The 25,688-nt window shown below is 41.5% G+C and overlaps 1 protein-coding gene across 4 annotated transcripts in view; it reads right to left on the reverse strand.

Annotated features, from left to right (window-relative positions):
• The window catches only part of PARP8 (poly(ADP-ribose) polymerase family member 8), a 168,861-nt gene that overhangs the window by 62,532 nt on the left and 80,641 nt on the right, over positions 1–25,688 (reverse strand). For 3 of the 4 annotated variants that reach the window (XM_066377907.1, XM_066377924.1, XM_066377916.1), the window contains 5 exons: positions 15,471–15,508; positions 8,492–8,581; positions 7,869–7,939; positions 5,460–5,537; positions 4,212–4,306 (listed from right to left, as the gene is read on the reverse strand). In XM_066377907.1, the coding sequence (XP_066234004.1) occupies positions 4,212–4,306; positions 5,460–5,537; positions 7,869–7,939; positions 8,492–8,581; positions 15,471–15,508 (372 nt within the window). The remainder of the gene's footprint in view (positions 1–4,211; positions 4,307–5,459; positions 5,538–7,868; positions 7,940–8,491; positions 8,582–15,470; positions 15,509–25,688) is intronic. The other variant, XM_066377897.1, reaches the window with a different exon arrangement.

The raw sequence follows: 25,688 nt of genomic DNA on the forward strand, positions 1-25,688 counted from the left end.
CGCGCAAACATGCTCAGGGTGCAGACACGCCCTCAGTGGTAACAAGAGCATGGGTGACCTCGGCGGTGATCCGAGAGGGTGCACACGACACCCCAAAGCAGCCACTTAGATCTGAGCCTACCAAGGCAGCCACGGAAGTGGTCCAAATGGGCACGCGGGCACATGCAAGCCTGACAAGGGCAGCAACAGTTGTGGAGGTGGGCAGGAACCAGCAGCACCTGAACCCAAAAGCCCTGGGCAGCAACTGCAGCTGTGGCCTGGTAGACAGAACATACAATGGGAGCTAAAATGCCTGTATAGAATGACACCTGAGGCTAAGAAGTAGGCCACATCTAATACCATACCTAATCACTGAATTACAGTACTGAGCCCAACAAGTAGCCAGCAATAAAAGACAACAGAAAGTGGATTTTAGGGGAACTTGAACTTTTAAAGTAACCTCTCCCAGGCCAAGAGTAGATAAAAGTAAGCTTAGGAGTGCAGCTGATATTTACAACAGCACCTGGACCCAGCAGAGGTAGCCACAAGATCTGGATCACCTGTAGCCCCCAAAAGGTGGATAAGAACCAGTCACAGGCAGTGACCCCCCCCCCCACTGATCTGCCCCAGGCCCCAGCCAGGGAAGTCCAGGGCAACATAGACAAAATGGTAAGACAGAGAAGTGCAATCCAAATGAACCAACAAGAGAAACACTCAGAAAATGAGCTGAGTGAGATGGATATAAGCAAACTACAGGATGCAGAGTTTAAAATAATGATTATTAGAATGCTGAAAGATCTTAGAACAACAATGAATGGTCACACTGAGCACATAAATAAAGAAATAATAAGTATTTAAAAGGACATTGAAATAATAAAGAAGAAACAGTCAGAAATGACAAATACAATATCAGAAATGAGGACTACACTAGAAGCAATTAAAAGCAGGCTGGATGAAGCAGAGGATCGAATCAGTGATTTAGAATATAAGATAAACAAAAACACGGAAGCAGAGCAGCAAAAAGAGAATGAAAAAATCTGAGTATACTCTAAGAAAGCTCTGTGACAACCTAAAGAGAAACAACATCTGAAGTTGAACAACATCTGGAGTTCCTGAAGAGAAGAGAAAGAACAAAAGATAGAGACCTTGTTCAATAAAATCATAGCTGAAAACTTCCCAAAATTGATACAGGAAAAAGTCACAGAAATTCAAGAAGCACAGAGAACTGCATTAAAGAGAAACCCAAGAAATCCACACCAAGACACAATATAATTAAAACAGCAAAGCTAAGGGATAAAGAGAAAATATTAAAAGCTGCTAGAGAAAAAAAGTCTATCACCTACAAGGGATCCCTCATAAAGATGACATCCAACTTCTCAACAGAAACACTTGAGGTCAGAAGGGAATGGCAAGAAATATTCAAAGTAATGCAGAATAAGAGCCTACACCAAGACTACTTTATCCAGCAAGGTTATCATTTAAAATTAAAGGAGAAAAAAAAGCTTCCCAGACAAAAAAAGAAAACAAACTCAAGAAATTCATTACAACCAAACCAATGTTTCAAGAAATGTTAAGGGGCCGGTTATAAACAGAACAAAGGGGGAAAAGAATATAGCAAAAGAGGAATATAGCTTTAAAGAATAAAATGGCAATAAACAACTACATATCAATAATAACCTTAAATGTAAATGGATTAAATGATCCAATCAAAAGACATAGAGTAGCTGTGTGGATAAAAAAATAGGACCCATACATATGCTGTCTACAAGAGACACACCTCAAAACAAAAGATACACATAAACTAAAAGTAAAAGGATGGAAAAAAATATTTCATGAAAATGGAATTGAAAAAAAGCTGGGGTAGCAATACTTTTATCAGACAAAATAGACTTTAAAACAAAGGCTATAGGTAAGAGATAAAGAAGGTCACTACATAATAAACAGACCGATTACAACAAATGAGATCGAAATAGTTATCAAAAAACTAAAGCCCGGGGCCTGATGGCTTTACTGGTGAATTCTATCAAATATTCAAAGAACTAACTCCTATCCTTCTCAAGCTATTTCAAAAAATTCAAGAGGAAGGAACATTTCCAGGTTCCTTTTATGAGGCAATCATAATTCTGATTCCAAAACCAACACAAAGAAAGAAAATTATTGGACAATATACCTAATGAATTTAGATGCTAAAATCTTCAACAAATATTAGCATATACAATGGAATACTATGAGGCCATGAAAAAGAAGGAAATGTTACCTTTTGGAACAACATGGATGGACCTGGAAACTATTATGTTGAGTGAAATAAGCCAGGCAGAGAAAGAAAAATATCATATGACCTCACTCATTTGAGGAATCCAAGGAAAAATGTGAACAGAGGAATAGAATTAAACCTGAAGGGAAGGGGGGAGGGAGTACTTGGGAGGGGAGTAATAGAGATGTTGAGGGGAATAGAAAAAAAAAAAAAAAAGGAAAAGAAAGCAGTCAACACGTGCTAAGGTGGTCCTCTGAACCAAAACACGCATTTCAAGTAAAAAGAAGTTGAAGTCCATGTTGTGTTGTATGACTAATTATATCCCACAGGCATTTTTTTTAGTGTGGCAGGAGGTCAAATTACTGTGATTAAAATTTTAGACTTTCAAACAAAATTCAACTAAAGTTAAAAGGTTAATCATTGTTTTGGACTATGTATTGATGGTTCTTATTGCCTTCTTGATAATATTCATTCTAAAACACTATTGATCATCCATATTCCCTAACCTGGAGCCAAAGCAGGGGTCAACTGTGAAATGATCATTTGATTTTGCTAAAACTTTGAAAACTGCAAAGACTTGTTTTAACAATATAATCCAAATAATTCAATTACAGCTTAACATACCTCCATGAGGAGAGAGGGTTTGGGTAGATAACCCCAGCTTATTTAGGCTACAGGTAGTTGGGAGTTTGTTTCCACAGGTAAAACAAAAACATTTGGCAATCATAAATAACTTTGAGCTGTGTAGGACCTCCTGACTAAAAGGACGTCCTCTTTGGTCTCTCAAAATCTGGACACGTCCACTGAAAATAATGTAACCAGATCATGGATGTCACCACTGAGAACAGCCCAGAATCCACCAGTCTGAACTTCAGGTGTGTCCTGTGCTATGCTCAAGACTAGAGTACAAACATGATATAAAAAAAAAAAAACCCAAAATAAACCAAACAACAAAAAAAGGGGGCTGCCCCAGCATCCACAGGATTCGGAGTCTAGAGGGGAGGAGGAAGTAAACCAATAGATGACAAGACATGAAGTGTGATGGGAATTCAGAGGGCAGAATAACTAATCCATATTGGAGATGCAAAGGCTCAAAAGAAAGCCAACCTGCGGAAGGGGGTTAGAATAAAGACCACAGGGGATCTGAGAGGAAATTGCTTCTGCATAAGAAGAGTGCTTGTGCACACGCAAGGTCAAGTGGACTACAGCATATGTGCCCAACTGGAACAATTCTGGTGTGGGTGGAAAAGGCTGGAACCGAGGTCGGGCTGGGAGAGGGGTGTGGATCCCACGGACATTGGAGGCTACCGTTTAGGCAAAGAACAGGAATCTGAACTAATCATATCTGGCTCATGGAAGGAAACCATCATGGTGGTACAGAAAGGGTTTTCTTAAGTTAAGGACAGAAAAGAAAAGTAAAAGGAGGAGGGTGGAGTCTTCTGAGTGATTAAAAAGGAATAAAACGTGGTCTAGAAACTTACCATTAAATATTACATTAACTGCAGAATAAAATGCATTGCCATTTAAACAAACGGTCGAAATGCACATCTCTCTTTCTCTTCCTGTTGCTGAGAGGCCACACAATGCCCCCCAGGGCAGTTTGGTCACCTGTGGTCGTGCATTATTTACTTCTATTGTTCACATGAATGTGTTATGAGAACAGCATTGATCCAGCTGGCCAAATCTATTATCGGAATTGAGTGTGACACTACTTAGGACTGATATTGTATCAAACTAACTCTCCCACATAACTAATTTTTTAACACAGTCGATGTAATTTTAAAACATGTACCAAAAAAAGGACCTGTGTAGCCATAATGAGGCCATTTGGTATAAGCAGAAATACAATAAAATCTCTCAAACATCTTCAAACAAAGAAATGAAGCCCCAAGAAAATTTCCACATCAATAACTCCCATAGAAACCTGTCAGGGCTTAGGGAATCATCTCAGCATTTATTTGCTGACGGCCTGTCTTACCTGAGAGAGACCGCGTGTGGCCCGTAGATCTCCCTGACAGCAGATAGGTCAGCCTCCAGCTGGGGGTGCTTGTGCAGCTCCCCATCGTAGTTCACCTGACAGAAAGGGTGGGGCACAGGGTGAAGAAGGGGAGCAGGACCTGCACACAAGCCACCACTTGGACAGGTCCACATGTGGGCATTGTCTCCACCGCCCTCACTGAACAACATAGATAATCCAGCCATACATTTGCTCAAGTTCTTAGCTTCACATATGTCTAGTGGAATGTATTTCTGTTCAAAGGTCAAAGGAGACTATTTTGATATGAAGAGAATGCAAATGTTGGCAGGTTCTCTGAAAATGCCTACACTGAGGAAAAACATTCACTTCCCCTCTGTGAGAATGAGCTGTGTAAACAAACATTAAAACAGGAAGAACTGCTTTGCATAATGTTGAAGTATTTTGTTGGTCAAAGAGTCATTAGGAAAATACCCCAGAGCTGACAAGTTACTAGTTTTTCATTCTGAATGAATAAACTGACCTGCATTCCTTCGTGCATTAATAACTTTGGCTGTAAAGCACCTTTTCTACATATTACCTTTCTCATTGTTCTATCCAAATTACAAAGTCTAGTTGATCAAAAACTTTACAGAAACAGAACAGGTCATCTTATATACCCACACCCTTACATCAGTTGCTCAGTTTAGCATTTTAGCATTATCCTGAAACAACATAATGAATTCTCTTATAGATATGCTTATGTGGCTATGCATTTCTGTGTCTATAAATTATGAAAATCCTTCCTAACGATTTTCCAGCAAACATTTTATAAGAGAAAAAGGAAAACAGGAAACACAAGTAACAGGGACACTCCATTACAAGGGCCCCTTGATTTTTATAAAGTTCAATCATGGTCTATTCAAAACTAGCAATTCATGCTATTGTCGGTAAGGTCGTCATTTCAAAAAGTGACTGAGCACAATATACTAAAGAAATGCAAAAGTCAAAAGCAGAACAAAGCGCCAGGAGCAAAATCACTCTGACGAAGTAGGACAACGACCAAGTCCAGGGGTGATTACCGTCAGGGAACTAAAGATAACTGAGAAACTGGAGACTCCGAGGAAGAGATAGATTATAGGGATGTCCTAGTTGGGTACAGAGCTCCGAACAAACACTCAGGTCTCTTGGATCACAGGCACAGACTTCCACCGGGACATCAAGGGGTTGCTAACTTGGAGGGCAGCCATGGGGAGGACTTGGTATGCTTACCTGTCCTCCATAATAAAATTCTTCAGAGTCGTTATCACCTTCAGAGTCTTCTTCCACTGTGCTATTCTGTCTTGACTCCTTCAAATAACAGAGTAAGAACACAATTTCAATGGTCTAACTAGTTTTCCTCCTTCTGTAAATAAAGTAGCAAGTGGCCGTAACAGGTGGGTCTTCACATTATCATCTGGATTTTATGTGGAAGCATTATTGGGGCAGAACAAGCTAAATAAAACCCCAAAAAACAATAGGTAGTAAGAGATGGTTTGGTGGGTTCATTAAAGCTCTCTGTACATTTTTTTAATTCAATCCTGCTTAGCCTGAGTTGTATAAATATTTAATATTTGAGGCATATATATATTTATTACATATATATATAAATAAATAAATTATATATAATTACCTACAACTCTGAATTTTCTTTTCTGATAAAACACCTGGCGACAAGCTCATACTGATCCAATTTTCTAAATTTTATTTTTCCATGACAGTTTACATTCAGTATTATTCTGTATTGCTTTCAGGTGTACTGATTCAATTTATTAAAAAGCTCCTTGCTTTACTGAGCTCAGATGGCTCTCCCCTCCACTGCCAACTCTACACAATGAGATGAAAGAGAGGACACTATGGATGCAATGATATAAAATCGAAGTATGAAACCAAATAGGAGTCACAGGATAAAAAACTTTAAGACAGAAACTGCTTTTCTTTTCATTTCATTTCAGACTCAGAAGTATATTTAGCCTGACCAGGTGGTGGCGCAGTAGATAGAGTGTTGGACTGGAATGCCAATGACCCAGGTTCGAGACCCCGCGGTCGCCAGCTTGAGCACGGGCTCATCTGGTTTGAGCAAAGCTCACCAGCTTGGACCCAAGGTCGCTGGCTTGAGCAAGGTGTTAGTCTGCTGAAGGCCCGCAGTCAAGGCACATATGAGAAAGCAATCAATGAACAATTAAGGTGTTGCAATGCGCAATGAAAAACTAATGATTGATGCTTCTCATCTCTCCGTTCCTGTTTGTCCCTGTCTATCTCTCTCTTTGACTCTGTCTCTGTAAAAATAAAAAAAAAGTATATTTAATGGCATACACTTGAACTTGAGATTTGAGTTTCTGATGAACTGAACCACATCTCTTGTGCATCTAAAGTACAGACAATGAAAATTCACCTGAATTAACTGATGGTTACTCTTATGTAGTTATTATCCCTAATTCTAGCATGGTTAAAATAATGAGAGAGGTAGCTTCCTTTAAGCCACAATAATCTAGCCTGACCAGGTGGTGGCACAGTGGATAGAGCATCAGACTGGGATGCAGAAGACCCAGGTTCGAAACCCTGAGGCCACCAGCTTGAGCGAGGGCTCAACAGCTTGAGCTTGGGGTCGCTGGCTTGAGTGTGGAATCATAGACATGACCCCCATGGTCGCTGGCTTGAGCCCAAAGGTTGCTGGCTTGAAGCACAAGGTCCCTGGCTTGAGCCCAAGGTCACTGGCTTGAGCAAGGGTTCACTCACTCTGCTGTAACTCCCCAGTCAAGGCCAATATGAGAAAGCAATCAATGAACAACTAAGGTGCCACAACAAAATATTGATGCTTCTTATCTTTCTCCCTTCCAGTTTGTCCCTATCTGTCCCTCTCTCTGTCTCTGTCACACACACACACACACACACACACACACACGACACAAGAATCTATTAATCCAATGTCTTATAATCCTCCCTACATTTCTAGACTAAATTTCAAATTCTTAAAAAAAATCCAGGAAAGGGAATTTGGGTTTTATGAAATGTTAACAGTTTTCAGTGTTAGCAAAAGTATTGCTAAATCAATGGTCCTCAGTGTGGATAAGAAGTATGGGATGAGCTTCACAACATCACGAGGGTTGTATTGCGGGCATAGTTTTAAAATTGCTTGCTCCACTGCACTCCTTTTGTGTAACGTCCCAGTATTTATTTATAGCTTCAAGTAAATTCTTCAAAGGTGAGGAAAAAACGATGAGTTCGTTGTTTTAACACTGGACAGTAGGAAGAAGACTATACCCACGCATGGTCTGTGCTACTTTCGCTAAAGAGATCATCTTTTACGGGGAATATTTTGAGGATCTCATCAAAACTCTGGATAGCCACACAGAGTTATTACATAACTCTACGTTACACAAGTGCTCCTCAGGCAACTACATTATTGATAAAAATAGAGAAAATATTTTGTATGCAAACGAGGCGTTCTACTACTTTGACAAGAGCTTCCTTCTCGAAGTTAATCTCCTTCCCACACGCTAAGTTCCCAAGACACAAGGTTAGGGCCTCGTTCACTCTAGGCGGTTTTAACCTACATAACAAGGAGGTCCCGGCAGGCAAACACCCAATTTAAAACATCTCCGCAGCGCTTTAAAAAAACAGGAAATACAATTCACATACCTCCCCATTTTCCTTCTGCAACTTGGATTTTATGGCTAAGCAACAGTTAATGTCATTCGTTTTTCTTAACTCTGAAAGTTATAAATCAGAAACTCATTTTAGTTTTCAATATGCTATTAACAAACATTCACAAGTTTCAGTATAAAAATATCCTCCCCCCCAGTGATTCTCTCCTCTGCAAGGAAACTGAGGTATATTCTGCAATGACATTATGTTGCGGAGTGTCATGATATACAAGCTATTCTGAGGTTTTACTGCTCATGAAAATATGGTCTAATTGAAAGCCCTCGACAGGTTCCTTGAGCTCTCAGTGCACTTTTTGCAGGATCCACAGTGCCTTGCCTACGCTTTTTAAATATTCAGTGTGTCTAGCACTATTATTATGTGTGAAAATATTCTCACAAGAGCAAGTATCAACATGACGCACTTAAGCAAGACTTTTTAAAAGTACTATAAATGAGAGCACTTAAAAAATGTCAAAAAACTAAGTAATACACCCAGATTTCTAGAGGCTAAAGGTTAATATCTGTTATTTGGGCCGAAGGAAACCAAAACACAAAGCCAACTAACAATCAGAAAAAAAAAATGTTAACCTAGAGCAAACAATAGTGTATTCATGTTACCTGTTGCTATTCGATGAAAAATGACTGGAATTGGCTCTGTAGTAACTAACACATCTTCGTCATTTTCTGAACTTGACACGTATGTATTATCTGCAAAGAAATACCGACAATGAAAGACACAGTCGCTTGAAGAAGTACATCCTTTATTAAAATATAAAATTATAGCCACATCACTTCCAACACTCACGAAGCACACACTACTGCTCTAACAAATATCAGGAAAAAAATGAAGTTGCAAACTTATGCGTGAATTAATGGTTAGCGGACCCTTTAAAGATGTTTGCATCTCCTGGAGAAATAGAGACTTTGGGATGGACACTATCCAAATGCATCTAAAAGATCTCGTATGTGGCAACGAATGATCTGGATGCAACTGGTTGACCCAACTCACTGAACAGAGTCCTTTCCCACAGCAATCTCTACGACAGGAAGCAGGCTTGTTGTCAACACCAAGTGCACAAACACATCTCCTCATCAAGTGGTTAAGAAATTGGAGTTAAAGCTTTTGTTGTAAGTCGTATCTCCCACAGTACTCTAATATATGTTTTCATTTTACAATTTTTATTTTTCAATTACAGTTTGCTTTCAATATTATTTTGCATTGGTTTCAGGAAAATAGCATAGTGGTTGGACAATCATACACTTGATATAATATGTGTATTTAAATTGAGACAAAGTCTCACCATTATTCTTCCTCCATGACTTAACTTTATCTAAATAATGCTATACAAGTTCAAGGCATAGGATATTGAATTAAATTCTTCATTTCATGTGCTTTTTTCTTTATCGCTTTCTCTGGGAAAAAATGATTTTATAAATTTGGGGCTTTTCCCCAATAAATACTGATCTTCAAGGATCTGACAACATAACAGAATACAAAGCTGTTTATTCTATTTTGCTCACTGATGGCCAGTTTATTTAACCAACACTTCCCCAAGTCATCAATAGTGGTCCCATAATACCCTCAATGACGTATAAATATGTATAACATCTGACTATAAAAATAAAACCATAAAACATCCCCCAACACATAAAAGTTAGTACATGGAAGCCTGTACTAATTTCTGCTGGGAAAAGGGAGTATTCCAATGGCTGTCTAAATACACAATTGAAGATCTTGAGCCAAGTTTTCATCATATTATGTCAGCATAGGGAGAACATGCTTTTTAATTGATAGATGTCTCAGTCATCACTCCATCACTCTATCTCCACAGAAACATCTGCACTGTTCTCAGCCCCCGAGCAGTGAGTCAAGACAGGGATGTGTATTCACGGCGCAGCCCAACAAATCTCAAAAAACGATTGTTCAGGGAGGTGAGGAGACAGGCTCTGGATTGGATCTGAAACCAGGCAGGTTTGCCTCATTACTCTGATTTGTCTTAATTACGAATGTTGCCTTATTTCATTTCCAAGCAACAAGAAGGGTGCAAGATGTTTGTGTTCCTCAGGTGGGAGCAGAGAGTAAGAAACAGACTTGATACAAATTGATTCTAATTGTCTCATCATTTGTCCAGACTGCTTATCAGGAGTCTCTCCGGCCAGGAACCTTCTCCTTCCAGGTAAGGGCTCAAGAAACCCTCCCTGAAAGCCAGTTTTTAAATTTCTTAAACCCTCACGCAAAGTCTTACTGATCCAAGGTTGTCTGCTTCCAAATCGACTTAATTAGGTTTTCCCCAGTGCACGATGGATTCCCTAAAGCAAACTGATGGAGAGAAAGAGAATGGAAAGAAAGCATCAAGGCAACAGAAGGAATAGCTGCCCAGCACCCGGAAGGGGACACAGGAAAATCCACGAAGTGGACACAGCAACGTGGAGCATCTCAGTGAAATGGAGTGAGGATTTGACTGAAGCGCCAAGAGGAACGGAAATTGGGGCTTTCTGTTTAAGAATGTGGGGACTTTAAGGCGGAAATGGCTTCTGTCAGGTGTTGTCGCTGGAAAGCAGCGAGATTTGATTCCAGGGACTCTAGTTTAGTGAATACATATGACATTACTCTGGAAGACAGGATTATGTATCCAAACCTAGCCTTTTCTAAGCGATTTCCTACCAGTTTGTATTCTGGTTGGTATTTAGGCATGAGAACCCTTTTGAATGTCTGCATTGGGCTGCATTTACTGATATCACAATGTTTTCAGGCTTCTTAGCAATATCTATCAAATCACCTTTACGATATGATAAGCCAGATTGCAGAGGGAGACCTAAGTCAAAAACAGAAATGTAGAAGAGTGGACAAAGCACATCAAATGGAGACCCTGCCACCAACGAGCTGTTCGTCCTTTCTGCCTGAACTACCTTCAGCTTGAGCTAAAATGATGGGTCTGCCGATGACCTCTGAGGACCGTCCCAGCTGTAGAGATGGATGCTATGCTTTCTGTCATTGTTTTAATGATTTCTAAAATCTACCTCCTACTACTTTGATGTCTGTAATAATGTCATCATCTTTTTTTAGACATGGAAAAGCAAGACATAAAAAAGGGTAAGGAAAGCGTGTAAGGTACCAGGAATGAGTCACTAATGGAACAGAATGTTTTCCAACTCAAATTCCTTCTCGTTCGGAAATCTCCGCCTTGACTCTGGAGATTCGAATTGTTGTCCTTAGAACTTCTACTACGTTCTTTAATGTTTATGTGTTGCTGAGGGCCTGGAGATCTTTATTAAAGGTCGTTAAAGCATATGAATAGTTTCTCTTCCCTTCCTACCACACCATGCAACCATGTGTAGGATAGATTTGGATTACTGGGGAGCTATGAGAAAGCATCTCTTATACTACTGCTTTAATTCTATTTCAAATGCAACATAATTTAAGCCAAGCCATCCCATTATTCATCCCTATGTAACTTAAGAAAAAGAATTATAAACAATAATTATACACTTCTCCTTCCAGGGCTCTGATTAGAACAACACTGTTATTCTAATGCAGTATGAATATTTTCCCTGGATGGTATATATAATGTTCAAGCCCCAAGCTAATCAATTATGACACCTCTTTTAAAGTGGAGGAAGCCAAGACTCAGGGAAATGAACTTGCTCAAATTATTTAAGTAACTCAATTGTTGAGTAATACTGCGATAAGTGGTGAAACTGACTGAATCCAAAAATCAATGCTTCGATATGTCTTTAATATGAAAAAAAGTATCACTCAACAATTGCAATGTCTTGTAGAACATTTAAAGGGATGAAGGGATTCCCCACCCACCAGTAAGTAAGCCTCCTACTGAGAGGTGGGGCTGATCAGAAAAACCTCACTGTTCTGCAACAGGAAAGCCAAGTACCTATGACATATACTGACTTTTAAAAAAAAATACTGTCTACAGTATAAACACCACACAGGAGGACAAGTAAGCCAGAGGCTGCTCTATTTCTTCATTTTATTTTTAAAAACTGGCATATTGTTTAGTATTTCATTCATATACATGTTGTTATGTATACCTAAAACTCAATAAAGACCCCTAAAATTTTCACTTTCACAAAAGCAATCTATGAAAGGAGTCTCAATATATAACAGAGGTTACTTAATAGATTAAAGTTATAAAATAACAAGGTGTTTCTGAAAAAAAATACACAAGGTAGTATAATCTTAAATTTGGAAGATTCCACTGATTGCCTTTCTATAGGGCAAAAAAAAATTCCAGATTTTCAAATTTAGATGATGAGCTAATCATGGAACCATATAATCTAGGAAAAGTAGTACAGGGACAGCCTTTGGAAAATTAGCAGGAGGAACTATATCAAAGGGGAAAAAAAACAAGAACGAATATAAAACAACAGAAAGGATAATAACAGGCAGAGGTGCAGGAGACTTTTAGATTTATAGACCGAATACTAAAAAGACTTCTTGCTATAAAAATCTGGACAGTTCGCCCTGGCCGGTTGGCTCAGCGGTAGAGCGTCGGCCTAGCGTGTGGAGGACCCGGGTTCGATTCCCGGCCAGGGCACACAGGAGAAGCGCCCATTTGCTTCTCCACCCCTCCGCCGCGCCTTCCTCTCTGTCTCTCTCTTCCCCTCCCGCAGCTAAGGCTCCATTGGAGCAAAGATGGCCCGGGCGCTGGGGATGGCTCTGTGGCCTCTGCCTCAGGCGCTAAAGTGGCTCTGGTCACAACATGGCGATGCCCAGGATGGGCAGAGCATCGCCCCCTGGTGGGCAGAGCGTCGGCCCCTGGTGGGCGTTCCAGGTGGATCCCGGTCGGGCACATGCGGGAGTCTGTCTGACTGTCTCTCCCTGTTTCCAGCTTCAGAGAAATGCAAAAAAAAAAAAAAAAAAGAAAGAAAGAAAAATCTGGACAGTTCACCAACAGAGGAGGCTTTCAAGAAAGAGAAAAACAGAGCAGATCAGTAATCATGGCAGAAAAATAAGGCACTGCTCTACAACTATCCTTAAAAAGATCCCAGGCTCAGAAGGATTTGCTTGCAAGTTCTAGCAAATGCCAAAAATATATATTTAATTCCTTACAATTCAAAGTCTTTAATGACAAAGTATGGGAGAAAATGCACAAAATTCTTATAGGTCCACATTAAGATATATCTGCTAATATACATAACTGATCATCTTGTTCAACGTAGAAAACATAAATGATATCTTGATAGAGGCCAAAAAGAATTTGATAAGAGATTCAATGCTCATTCTTTTAAAAAGCTTGGTAAATGGGCAGAGGAATAATACTCTTTTCTGGGAGAAAGCAATTGCAAGCATACTCACTAATTTTGAAAAAGGTGTAAAGCTGCCAACATTCACATCTTTTCATTAAAAATTATTTTGAGGCTCTAGTCATTGCAGAAGAAAGAAAGAAAAAAAACACCGGTCTAAAGACTGGAAAGGAAGAGCAAATACAATTTTTAAATAATATTGTCTCTCTGAGAAATCAAGCATATTAACTGCACTCAGTACAAATAAATGTAGATTAAAATTTTATCATTGGAAAAATATTATCATACTGATATTCACTTTACAGAAAGCGCCCCAGAAACACTACAACCAAGTCTCCAGAAGAGATGGGAATCAGAACTGAATTACAGACTTGGTTTTATCTCCAAACAACGTCTTTGGAAATCCCACTGAACTTCACTCAGCACATTTCTTCAAGTAGAAAATGTCATGATAACCCCTGTTCTGTCTCTACAAGGACTGACATTTAGAATCAATTCAATTACGTATATGAAAATACTTGACACAGAATGTTCTAGCTGGGCCAACCAATTCATGATTCTTCCCTGAATGCACCAATCTTGGGCTTTTGCGATGTACCTTTTTAGAAGAGAAATTATATTGGAAATTCATTCCAAACTGCTCCAAGAAAGGAATTCGATTTTTCAAAAGCTCAAATGAAAACCAATGCTTTATTTTTAAATTTCAATTTTTCTATCAAATATTTCCAAGTGGGGCTCCCATATGGCGAGGAAAAGAGTAACAATACCTCTGGACCACAAGAGGGAGCTACATATTCGGTTCACTTGATTTATTGAAGGTATCTTTTACCCTACTTTCTGTGCTACAGAATAATTCAGTCTTCAAGTTGGGATTTGATTTGTAACATTATTTCTATCTCTTTGAATTAAAGTCCTGCGCGGCTCATGGCTGACATCTCTAGGTGCTGCCTCAGTTGAGAAGTTCAAGAATGATAATATTTACAACAAATACTGGGGCTATTGTTTTCCTAACGTATTTAGCATTCAGCATCTAGCATACTATATCATAATAAATGAGGGCTGACTGCAAAACGGTCTACAAAAATATTTTTCTTTTTAAATATATCTATTCTTAGTTCTTCCAATAAAGTTTGCCCAGATTATATTTTATACTCCTGTTATAAAAAAATAAACATATCTGTTTGTTTGTTTTAATTAAGGGAGAGGCGAGAGGCAGAGACAGATTCCTGCATGCATCCCGACCAGGACTCACCTGGCCAGCCCCCTACCAGGTGATGCTCTGCTCATTTAGGCTGCTGCTCCAATGCCTGGCAACTGAGCTATTTTAGCGCCTCGGGAGAGGCCATGGAGCCATCCTCAGCACCTGAGTGTGGCCAACTTTGCTAAAACCATTCAAGCCATGGCTGTGGGAGGGCAAGACAGAGAGATGAAGGGGAGAGGGGTACAGAAGCAGATGGTCACTTCTCCTGTGTGCCTTGACCAGGAATTGATCCTGGGACTTCCACACGCCTGGTCGATCGATACTGTACCACTGAGCCAACCGGCCAGGGCCCAACATTATCTTTGATATTAAGTAGCGTACCTTGTATAATTGCACAATAGATAAAATACTATGCTTAAAATCTATGGAAAGAGAGAAAAAACTCATGGACCAGAGTGTGGTGACTGCCAGGGGGAGGGGACAATTGGGGGAGTGGACGGCAGGGGCAGGTGGAGGAAGATATGGGGCGAATAAACGGTCAAGGAAAGGGGACTGGAGTTGGGGAGGTGAACACACAATGCAACATACAGATGGTGTGTTCTGGAACTGTGCACCTGAAACCTGTATCATTTTGTTAACCAGTGTCATCCCAATAAATTGATCAAAAAGATCCCAGTTCTTACTCTTACTAGCAGCAGCATCGTTCATCTGTAAAATGGGGAAATTATGGAAACAATTTCACAGGATTGTTAGGAGAATTGTTTACATATATGAAGAAAGGTTTATTATTTTTAGCTACCACTATGATTTTAGCTGTTATATTTTTACCTATTACTTTTACATTATAAAAAGCCAAATAACGTTCCAGTACCAACGGCTAAATCAGGTTAAAGAATCTTTATTTGGGGTAAATACTGAGGATGAAGCTATCCTAGGGGCCCAAGTAAACTACTTTTCATGGGAAGAAATACACCTCCCAGACAACTAGTAGAATTCTTCTGTGTCTGTAAGCCGTCCCCTGCCAACGCTACCCCCTTAATATGTTTATATACACTTTACATCTCCAGAAGAAAAGAAATATTCAAAGAAATCATGATATAAATATTTGTAATAAAAATAATAAGAAAAACATACCTGGGTAATCTTCAGATACATGTACTGAGTAGGATACACTGTTAAAACAGGAAGAGAGAGAGAAAAAGGCTCACATCAGTGCTATGGAAGAAACGCTTTTACAAAATAAAAACCAACCACACATCACTCATTCACGATTATATAAGGATAGAACAAAACATATCAGACATCCGAAAAATCTTTGATAGCTAACACTGGAAATGTACAGATTTTTAAGATATGAGAGAGAAAACATACAGATCTTGGAGATATATTTTCCATGAGTGTAAACAGTCTCTGAAATATCTTCCTCCCATGAGTGGCATTTTTTTTTGTATGGATCTATCTCAGCAATATCTAATATTCCCTGACAGTTGTTTGTGTCCTCAGCACAGATGTTATCAAATCATCTTTTCTATCAAAAACAGAGTATTCCTCCTGTTTAGTATGGAAATGTTTGCTTTTAATATTCTTCCCACAGTACACTGTGCTTTTGAAACGTGTCCTTTATCTTGAAAGAAGGAACAAAATGATGACAGTGTAGTTACTCCCCAGCCAATCTCTGCTCATCACTGTGCATAATAAACTACCTCCTGGTCTCGGGGGGGAGACTGAGTTGTTTCAAAATTTAAAAGATATTTTTTTAATTTATTGATTTTGGAGGGGAAGTGAGAGAGACAAACACACATACACACACAATGATGTGTTCCCCTCATCCATGCACTCACTGGGTGAATCTTGTATGTGCCCTGACCAGGGATCAATTCTACAATCTTGGAGTTTAGAGACAATGCTCTAACCAACTGAGCTACCCAGCCTGGGCTCAAAATAATTTTTGAATGCCATTTGAACAGTCTCACAGCTCCTGTCTCACGTACTGGTCTCATACGACGACACATTTTCTATCTCTATCAACCAGATTCCAAGTTTCTTTCGGTTAGGTCCAGTCTACTTATATTTTCAACATAGCCACCCCATTAGAGTGCACGACCCCCAGCACACATTCAAAGTTAACTTTCTGAATGGGTGAGCGGAGCTGTTACCTGCCACAGAGAAGTCTGAATTTAGTTCAAGTTCAGTCTAATTAACTGCCTGTTAAGATAAAGAAAAATCAATCCTCTCTGAAGGACAATGCAGAATGCAGTGTCTCTGCACAGTACAAAGTTAATCCAATGCAGTCCACATTACTTAACATAAAAACAAGCAGGGAAATCTAACCCATGGGCAAAAGAAAATCAGACCCACATGTTGGAATTAGCCTATGATGATGGTAAAGCAGTTATTGTAAGCATGCTTAAGGTCGTAAAGGAAAATGCAACCCAAAGAAAAAACAAACAGAAACACATTACCAGGGCACTGTGGAACACCAGCAGAAAAGCAAACATTTTGTATAATTATTGAGTTTTAGAAGGTGAGGGGAGAGAGAGAGAGAGAGAGACTAATGCAGGGACAAGAAGAGCTAAGAATCTCCCAATCAGGGTGGAAGGTGTAGACTGAAGAAGCTCTGAAAACCCTGAGAAGTAAGGCAAAGAGAACAACACCCAGGGACATGGTCAAACTGCTGAAAACCAGAGAGAAGAAAAAAATTGTAAGAGAAAAAGAAAAAGACCAGATGCATCACATACAGGGAAATGATAGCAATGAAGAGTTTCCTAAGACACTACAGAGGACGGAGGACAGTAAAGAGCTTGGGGCGGGGGAAACACGTGTGAACCCAGAATTCTATACCAGAACACGTATCTGAAGGCAAAGGAAGAGGCTTTCAGACAGAGGAGAAAACCGTGCCAGTCTGTCCAGCAGACCTAACACACAGGAGATCCCAGACAAAGTTTCCTAGGCTGGATACTGGAAAGTCAACACCCAGAAGAAATGAAAAGCACCAGAAATTATATAGAGAAAAGACTATTTTTCTCATAATGTCTTTATAATATATAGGACAGTTGAAGAATTCTAACACTTCATTGTGGGATTTAAACATATGTAAATATAACACATATGACAATTAGAGCATAATGTCAGGGAGGGGTTAAAGGTCATATATCCTTAGTTTCAAGGTGTTTACCTCATTTGTGAAATGGTACAATATTCACCCTAAATGATAACTCTAAGAAAACTTGAGGATAATTATTGTAATTCCCTAGAGTAAGCACAAACAAAAGCCTTAAAAAAAAAAAAAAAAGAAACACCAGATAAATTATACTGGAATTCTAAAATTGTTTCTGAAACATTTAGTTCAAAAAAAGAGAGGAACAGAAGAACAACAAGAACAACAAAAAAAACATAAGGGAGAAACAGAAAACACATTGTAAATGATGCCTGAATCCAACCATACCAAATATGGCATTAAATGCTAACGGACTAAACAGCCTGAATAAAAGACAAAAAAACAGAATGAATAAAAAAGCAAGATCCAAACCCACGCTGTTTTTAAGAAAGCCACATTAACTGTAAAGGCAAATATACACAGAAAGCAAAGAATGGATAGGCTATATATCCAGCAAACAGCAAGCGTAAGACTGCCGTGCTTAAATTTATAACGAAGACTGCAAGACAAAGGTACAAAGAGGTCATAAGGATGAAAGGGTCAATCAATTCATCAGAACGAAGGAGCAAAATCCTAACTGTGGATGCACCTGAAACAACTTTAAAATGCATGAGGCAAAACCAATAGAATTAAAGGAAAAACAGACAATGCCACAGTCATAGTTTGAGTAATTGACAGACCTAGAGCAACAAAATAAACAGTAAAATTAAATTAAAAAATAAAAGACACAGGCCCTGGCCGGTTGGCTCAGTGGTAGAGCGTTGGCCTGGCGTGCAGAAGTCCTGGGTTCGATTCCCGGCCAGGGCACACAGGAGAAGTGCCCATCTGCTTCTCCACGCCTCCCCCTCTCCTTCCTCTCTGTCTCTCTCTTCCCCTCCCGCAGCCGAGGCTCCATTGGAGCAAAGATGGCCCGGGCGCTGGGGATGGCTCCTTGGCCTCTGCCCCAGGCGCTAGAGTGGCTCTGGTCGCAACAGAGCGATGCCCCAGAGGGGCAGAGCATCACCCCCTGGTGGGCAGAGCGTCGCCCCCTGGTGGGCGTGCCGGGTGGATCCCGGTCGGGCGCATGCGGGAGTCAGTCTGTCTCTCCCTGTTTCCAGCTTCAGAAAAATACAAAAAAAATAATAATAATAATTAAAAATAAATAAATAAAAGACACAGAAGACATGAAATGTATTTTCATAGAAAACAACAATGGGAGAGTATTTTTTCCTTCTCAGGTGCACAGGGAGGGGGTGTTCACCAAGAAAGGCCGTCCCCTGGGCTACAACTCTCATCGTGGTCAATGTGAATGGGGCCACAGTCACCATGGTTCAGACCCTGGGTTCCTGGCTCAGCTGGCCCTTATGACACTAGGCCGTATGTCCTCAACATGTCACTGCCTTTTAGAATTTGTGCTTGGACTTGGCTCGGTGATTGCAGGCACGGGCTATGCAACCTTCCCGTACAATCCCACCAGTCAACGCTCTGACAGGCTGCTCGACAGTCCCCGGAAAGAGACTAGACAGAGACAAGAAAGACCGAATGAGGATGTGAGCAGAAAGGAGAGGTGAGGAGTACTGAGACCAGGTATGGATCTACTTAGAGCTTTCACAAAGCTGATACCAATTGTCCGATTAATTCAAGAAGCATTTCTTGGTAATCTGGTATAAGTCGAACATTGTGTTAATGCCAAATAAGATTCAGGTAGAGAAAAAAAAATGAGGAAATGACTTTGAATGATGGACGCAGAGCAAACAAAGACTATGCAACATAATGAATATGAAAGACAAACAACAGCCCCTTTTTATTCTTTTTTTTTTTTTTAACTTTTTATGGTAAAATAGGTTCGTATGAAGTTGCAGAGAATACAGGGAGGTCTCAGTAACTTTTGGCCAGTCCCCACACTGGATTACCTCTACAGTACAGTATCATAGCAGGAAATCAACAGAAGCGTGAAGTTCAGTTGTAGTGCCAGGTCAGTTTATCACATTTGCATCCTGTCTCCACTACCACAAAACAAGATGCAGATGCAGACCACGTGATCAAAGATTCCTGTGCTCCCCCCTCCCCTACCCCAGTCTCCCTTCACCAGGGTGTCCTTCACCCCAGGCTGCCGTTGACCAACTCTCCACCTCCACAATGTTACGAGCTCAAGAACATAATATAAATAGAATCATGGAGTTTGAAGCATAGTATTTTAAAGCAGATTTTTTTTTAAATAACTGAGACTGGCAATATTTAGGATACACTCCAGAAGAGGGAGATCAAATTAAGAGGCTACTGTGGTCATAAAACATGAGTAGTATTTGTGGGGAGATGTGTAACGGGAAGAAGGCAGAAACAAATGGCTGACAGTGCCCCCTTCCACCAAGAGCCCAGCATGGGGAATCATGACCCCAAACGCAACGCCAACAACCATGTCAGTGGTGCCTCCAACAAGCCAGGGGAGGTACACCCTCTAGGCCCCGGGGAATGTATTTTCCCATGGTTCCTTCCCATACACGGGAGATCTGGGCTATGCAGAAATGAAATGACTGATGCACAGTGGGACTAGGTGACAGGAGCTCAGACACGGTGGGATCACACTCGGTACCAACGTGAATTACTTCCCAATGGCCCACCATCTCAACGGACCCAGACCGGACTGCGGCAGGCTTCATTTTTCATCCAAATCAATGTCTACTACCGTATTTCCCCATGTATAAGACACTCCCATGTATAAGATGCACCTTAATTTGGGGGGCCTGATTTTTGTAAAAAAAAATGGATTACATAAAGTTATTGAGCTCAAGCTTTATTCATTACAGAATTCATACAACTTCTCATCAGTGTCAAAACTCCCATCCATTAGCTTGTCCTCATCTGTGTCTGACAACAAATCACCATCTTCAACAACAAGCATAAAAATAAGCACAAAAAAGTGGAAAATGCAAGTAAAAAAATCTACAGTCACTGTATAAGACGCACCCAGTTTTTAGACCCCCAAATTTTCGGGAAAGGGTGCGTTTTATACATGGGGAAATACGGTACATCCAAAGTGACACCTTTATACATTCCCATGTCCATCTCCAATTAGGGAGCCTACTGGGGTTAGAGTCAAATAAACAAGAGTCAAATTCGGGCTCTGAGCCCCCCCCTAGCTGGGTGGCACAAGGAAAGTAATTTCTACCTGCTCACCTCAATCCTTTTTGAGTCAGACGGGAGAACCCAGGCCTACCTTGCGAGCCCGCTGGGATGATTTAATAGCTTACCAGGTGTCAGGCCTGCAGGACAGCGCCAGCCCCACAGAAGCAGGTGCTGAGTAATCCCCGTCGGCGTCCAGGATAAGCAGTGAGAATTGACAGAAGTGAAATTTCGCGTGAATGAGTGTTCTCGGGGGGGGGGGGGGGAGTACTCGATCTTTGCTCAAAATCACCATTGTACATGTTACATTTACTGGAGGCAAAAAGCTAACTCCGATGACTTTATCTTATGGTTGTATTATTCTGGGCCTATTAGGAGTCGTTTCCCCACGCGGGGTCATACCTGATTTCTCAAGTACAGAACAGAAAGCAAGGGCCCTAGCCTGCCACCTGGCCCAGCAGCAACCGTGCCCCTGCCTTTTCTGGGTGGCGCACCAGAAGGAAAATCACCAGCCTGGAAAATCTGAACCAGCGTCTCTCTGTGGCATACAGGGCTCCCCGGGCAGCGGCCCAGTAGCAGCAGACATGGATGATTAAGCCCCAGGACCGCACAGGTAGGGCCGGACGCAGGGCAAGGGGCCAGGCCAGCGCAGAAGAGTCAGGGGTAGCCGTGTCATCAGCACTGAAGCAGGAAAAGCTACTATGCAGAAGTGACAGGAAAAGGTGACCATGAGATGGAAGAAAAACCTAAAGCCAGCTCGAAATTCTGACTCAGGAAAAAGTATCCTCAAGCATTCTGGAGTATGCTAAATTAAAATTATATTGAGATGGTCTGTCAGGAAGGTTGGGTCCATCCATGTGTTTGGTATATATGCTATATGCACTATGGAGTACCTGGTTCTTAATATTTCAAATGTAAAACGAGAATCTAGAAAGTATTTCTAGAACCTCGATGATGTTTTTAAATAAAAAGGTTGCTTCCATCCCTTAGTCCTCTGAATGCATCTATCCCAACCCAAGAGGCCTCTCGGTGGCCAGCCGGGGGCCTCAGAGGACTCCCTGCAGGAGCCCTCCGGTGTTTAATATCTTGTACGTTATTTATATTATTTGTTGACTCCTATAATAAAAATCACTCACAGGGTCATTCTTCTATCTAAACTTAACCACCCACTCTATTGCAATCCTATTCCTTTCAAAGTATCTACAAAGAACTAAGAAAAGATCGAGCTGGGCTCTCATTGCCAAGGTCACAGATCTAAGAAAAAAGTCTTTCAAGAATAGCGGGCAGCAAATGAAAGAAGGCAGGTTTCACATACTTGAGATGGGAACTCAGATGTGAGATGAAAGGTGTTATTTCTAGAAGCCCTTTCTGAAGCACTGAATTCAGTCTCTGTATTTTGTAAGTGGGCCCCCAGCTTGGAGACTTTCTACCACCCCCGAGCTCAAACGCCTGGAGCCTGCGGCCCATGCTTTCTCAGGTAAAAACCTGGGCGTTCTGATGAGAGCAAGCAAAGCCGAATTATTTTCTTGCACACAAAAGGGAGTCCCTTTTGCCCTCTTCTCTAAAATCTAAAGCAATTCCTCTGATAAACCAAATCCTTCCATATCTCTCTGCTCCCTGCTTAGATAACTTTTAGAATTCACTTGAGAAAAAGCAGAGTGCAGAGATGAACAAAAATACTGCAGCTAATGGCTAGCGGTCCTTCACCCAGGCACAAGGCTTGTGCGTACACGTCTGAACGTCTGAACTCTGTGCATTCGCTTTCGACGGGCCGATCAATGTGCTCCACCCCACTCCTGGACCCACGTGGGCTTACCAGAACTGGAATTCAGTCCTGTACTTAGAATCCCGCTGCTCACCCTTCAACACTATAGGGCGGAAGTGACTGTCCAGATATCCACCCCTAAAACCAACTCTTGCATCTCAAGCCAGAGGGTGGTGTTTGACGCACTAGAAGCTGACACTTGCTACTTCGATGCCATTTACTTCCCCAAACCTTCGCCATCCCTTCATTATTACTTTCATCTTCCAAAAACATTTCCTAGATATCTAGGTCAATCAATGAATGCTATAGCGGCCCCCTTCTTTACTATGATTAGCTACCAATTATTTTGTCATTTATGCAGAATTAGGGATTTCCAGGGCACGCTCTCCCTCTTACTAGAAATGCTCACATTGCCCACATCCATGGGACAATGTTACATGTAGTACCATGGCCTGATTCTCCCCTAACTTTGGCTCACCAAATCCATGGCAACCCCTTGACCTTGACTTGGAGTGTGACTTGCTCTCCTTCCACAAGCTCAACTGCCACATCCCTCTGTCTAGCTATGATTTTATCACCACTTAGCCCCCACCCCTTGTTCCTCCTCTCCACATCCTCTGGTCCCCACGGGTTCACCTTTTGCGCGGTCAGTGCCTCCCGGCGTCCTCTGCCTCTTTACATGACGGTGGGGCGCCGCTGCTCCCTCCACGCCCCCCACCCTGCACCCCTAGCTGGGCCACGCATTTTTCTCCTTGATCCGGGGCTCCGAGTGCCGCTGGGAAGGACCACGGAAGGAAGGGCTCTGGGGCCACTCCCCACATGAATGGCTCTCAACACCAGCCATTCACGACTTTGCTCAGTGACCCACCCATGTGCACTCCTTGGCTTTTTCTTCTCAGGTGTGTTTTCCAGTCCTCGCGACTTTCCCGCAACCTGTAACAACCCGCCCGTTCATCACCTGCACTGACACAGAATAGATCACCGTGTGGTTATACCCCCCAGGCACCCTCCCGGTTCTTACTCCAACCAACCACCTGCAAGCTCATTCTCTTCCTGCACCCGGAGAGAAGGAAATGTCTCTCTCATGTCAGACTAATTTGTCTACTTGATTAGCAGATCCCACAAACCAAAACTGCATTTGGAGCCTCGTTCTATTAATCTAACCTAACAATTCCACAATTTGAAATTCACCAAAAATGTATAACTATGGGAGTACGAAAAGATTTACCCACACAGCTCTTATGGTAGTACAATTTAAAATGAAAACGTATCCAAAAACATAAATAAAACAAAAAGGTATCCAAAAAAGCAAGACTGCCAACAATGTGATTATACAAACTGCTGCATACACACAATGTAACATGAGGCAACTCTGAAAAACTAATGGTGCGAAATAAACGTGTAATGGAAGAGATTAGTGTTTCTGATACATTAATGTGCATACAAGAATTTGGACAGCTAGAATGTATTTCCATTAAAAATGTGTAAATACACATCAACTGCTAATATACACTGATAGAACCATGCTTGAAAAGTAATGACAAATTTTAACAGTTGTTATCTCTTGGCTATTAGATAAAAGGTGTCTGCATTTCTGTGTCTCAGTATTGTTTCAATCTTACATAATAAGTGTGCATTGTGTACAAAGAATAAAAAGCTATAGCAATGTTTAACCTCTCCCTTCACCTTGTAGCCTTTTTCTAATTATCGTCTTACTTTCCCTTCTTCTTCAAGTCAGGTTTGGACGAAAAGAGCAGGCTAACCCCATTCTCACTCCCTCCCCACTGGAACATGACTTTATAGTCTGGCTTCCACTCCCAGGTCTCCACCAAGATTGGCCTATTTTCTCTAGTCTTCTTCTGACACGGATTCGGATCCTCGGGTGCACTTAATTAAAACGAAGACTCCGTGAAACCCTCCCGCCTTGGTCCCTGAACGCCACCCCCTCTCCCCGGGTCCCGCCCTGCTTTGAAGGTGCTCTTCCTCATCTCCCGACTTTGGATTTCCACGTGCCCTGCCGCTCCCATACTGCAGTGCTGTCCAGGCGTGCTGCCTGTTCTGTGTGTCCACACGGGGAACCGCAGTGCATCCACGCATCCACGAGTCTCCTTCCGGCCATAAGCGGGAACCCCCCTTAAATTCCCCATCTCTGACCCAGGTAGACAGCTTCTTCCTTTTCCCTATATTTTCAACCGGATATTCTACAAGCAAATGAAACCTAGCACATAGACAAACAGAATTCATAGCTTTCTTCACATTAATATTTGACCCAGCAAAATAAATACCAAGAAATCTGGTGCCAAGAACAGCAGCAGTTGCTCGTAGGAGTTGGAGATTGATCTACAGGACTCAAGCCCTGGGCCACTTTCTGGGGCAGGGAAATTGTCCTTCAGTGGATGTGAAGTGGGACCTGGGAGGGGGCATTTCTAAAAAGCACCCCGAGTAATTTTGATGAAGGTAAGTTAGACCTTGTTTCTAAAAAATACTGATTCTGCAGAATAAACTACTCACTCCTTAGCTCGTCCTCCAAGGCTCTTTGTGACCTGACCCGACTATGAAACCAGCCCAAACCCTGACAAGTCCCTGCAGACCTAACTTCCAAACATTCCAAGTTCAATGTTCCTGAAACCTGTCAATTTTTTCTTTAACACCAAGGAAGTGGAGCCAGACGGTCTAGATTTGACATTTGTCTCTGCCATTATTAACTGTATGACAGCGGGCTAGGTAACGAACCTCTCTGCCTTGATTCACTTATCTGTAAGCACCTATCCTATAGGGCTACTGTGAGGAGTAAACAAGTTAATATCTTTGTAAAGCTTCAGAAGACAAAAAAAACAACACAAAGTATCCAATAAATATTAGCTGCCTCATTAATAATATTACTATCATTCTTTTTTTTTGGTATTTTTCTACAGTGAGAAATGGGGAGTCAGACAGACAGACTCACGTATGCGCCTGACCAGGATCCACCTGGCATGCCCACCAGGGGGCGATGCTCTGCCCATCTGAGCTGTTGCTCCATTACAACCAGAACCATTCTAGCGCCTGAGGCAGAGGCCATGGAGCCATCCTCAGTGCCCGGGCCAACTTTGCTACAATGGAGCCTTGGCTGCGGGAGGGGAAGAGAGAGACAGAGAGAAAAGAGAAGGAGAAGGGTGGAGAAGCAGATGGGCGCTTCTCCTGTGTGCCCTGGCCGGGAATCGAACCCAGGATTTCCACATGCTGGGCCAACACCCTACCGCTGAGCCAACCAGACAGGGCCTATTACTATCATTCTTATTACTCTTACACACAGACTTACTTTCCCAGATACTTTCCTGGGATACAT

This window comes from Saccopteryx leptura, chromosome 1 (genome assembly GCF_036850995.1).
Source record: "Saccopteryx leptura isolate mSacLep1 chromosome 1, mSacLep1_pri_phased_curated, whole genome shotgun sequence".
In the NCBI taxonomy this organism is placed as follows: Eukaryota; Metazoa; Chordata; class Mammalia; order Chiroptera; family Emballonuridae; genus Saccopteryx; species Saccopteryx leptura.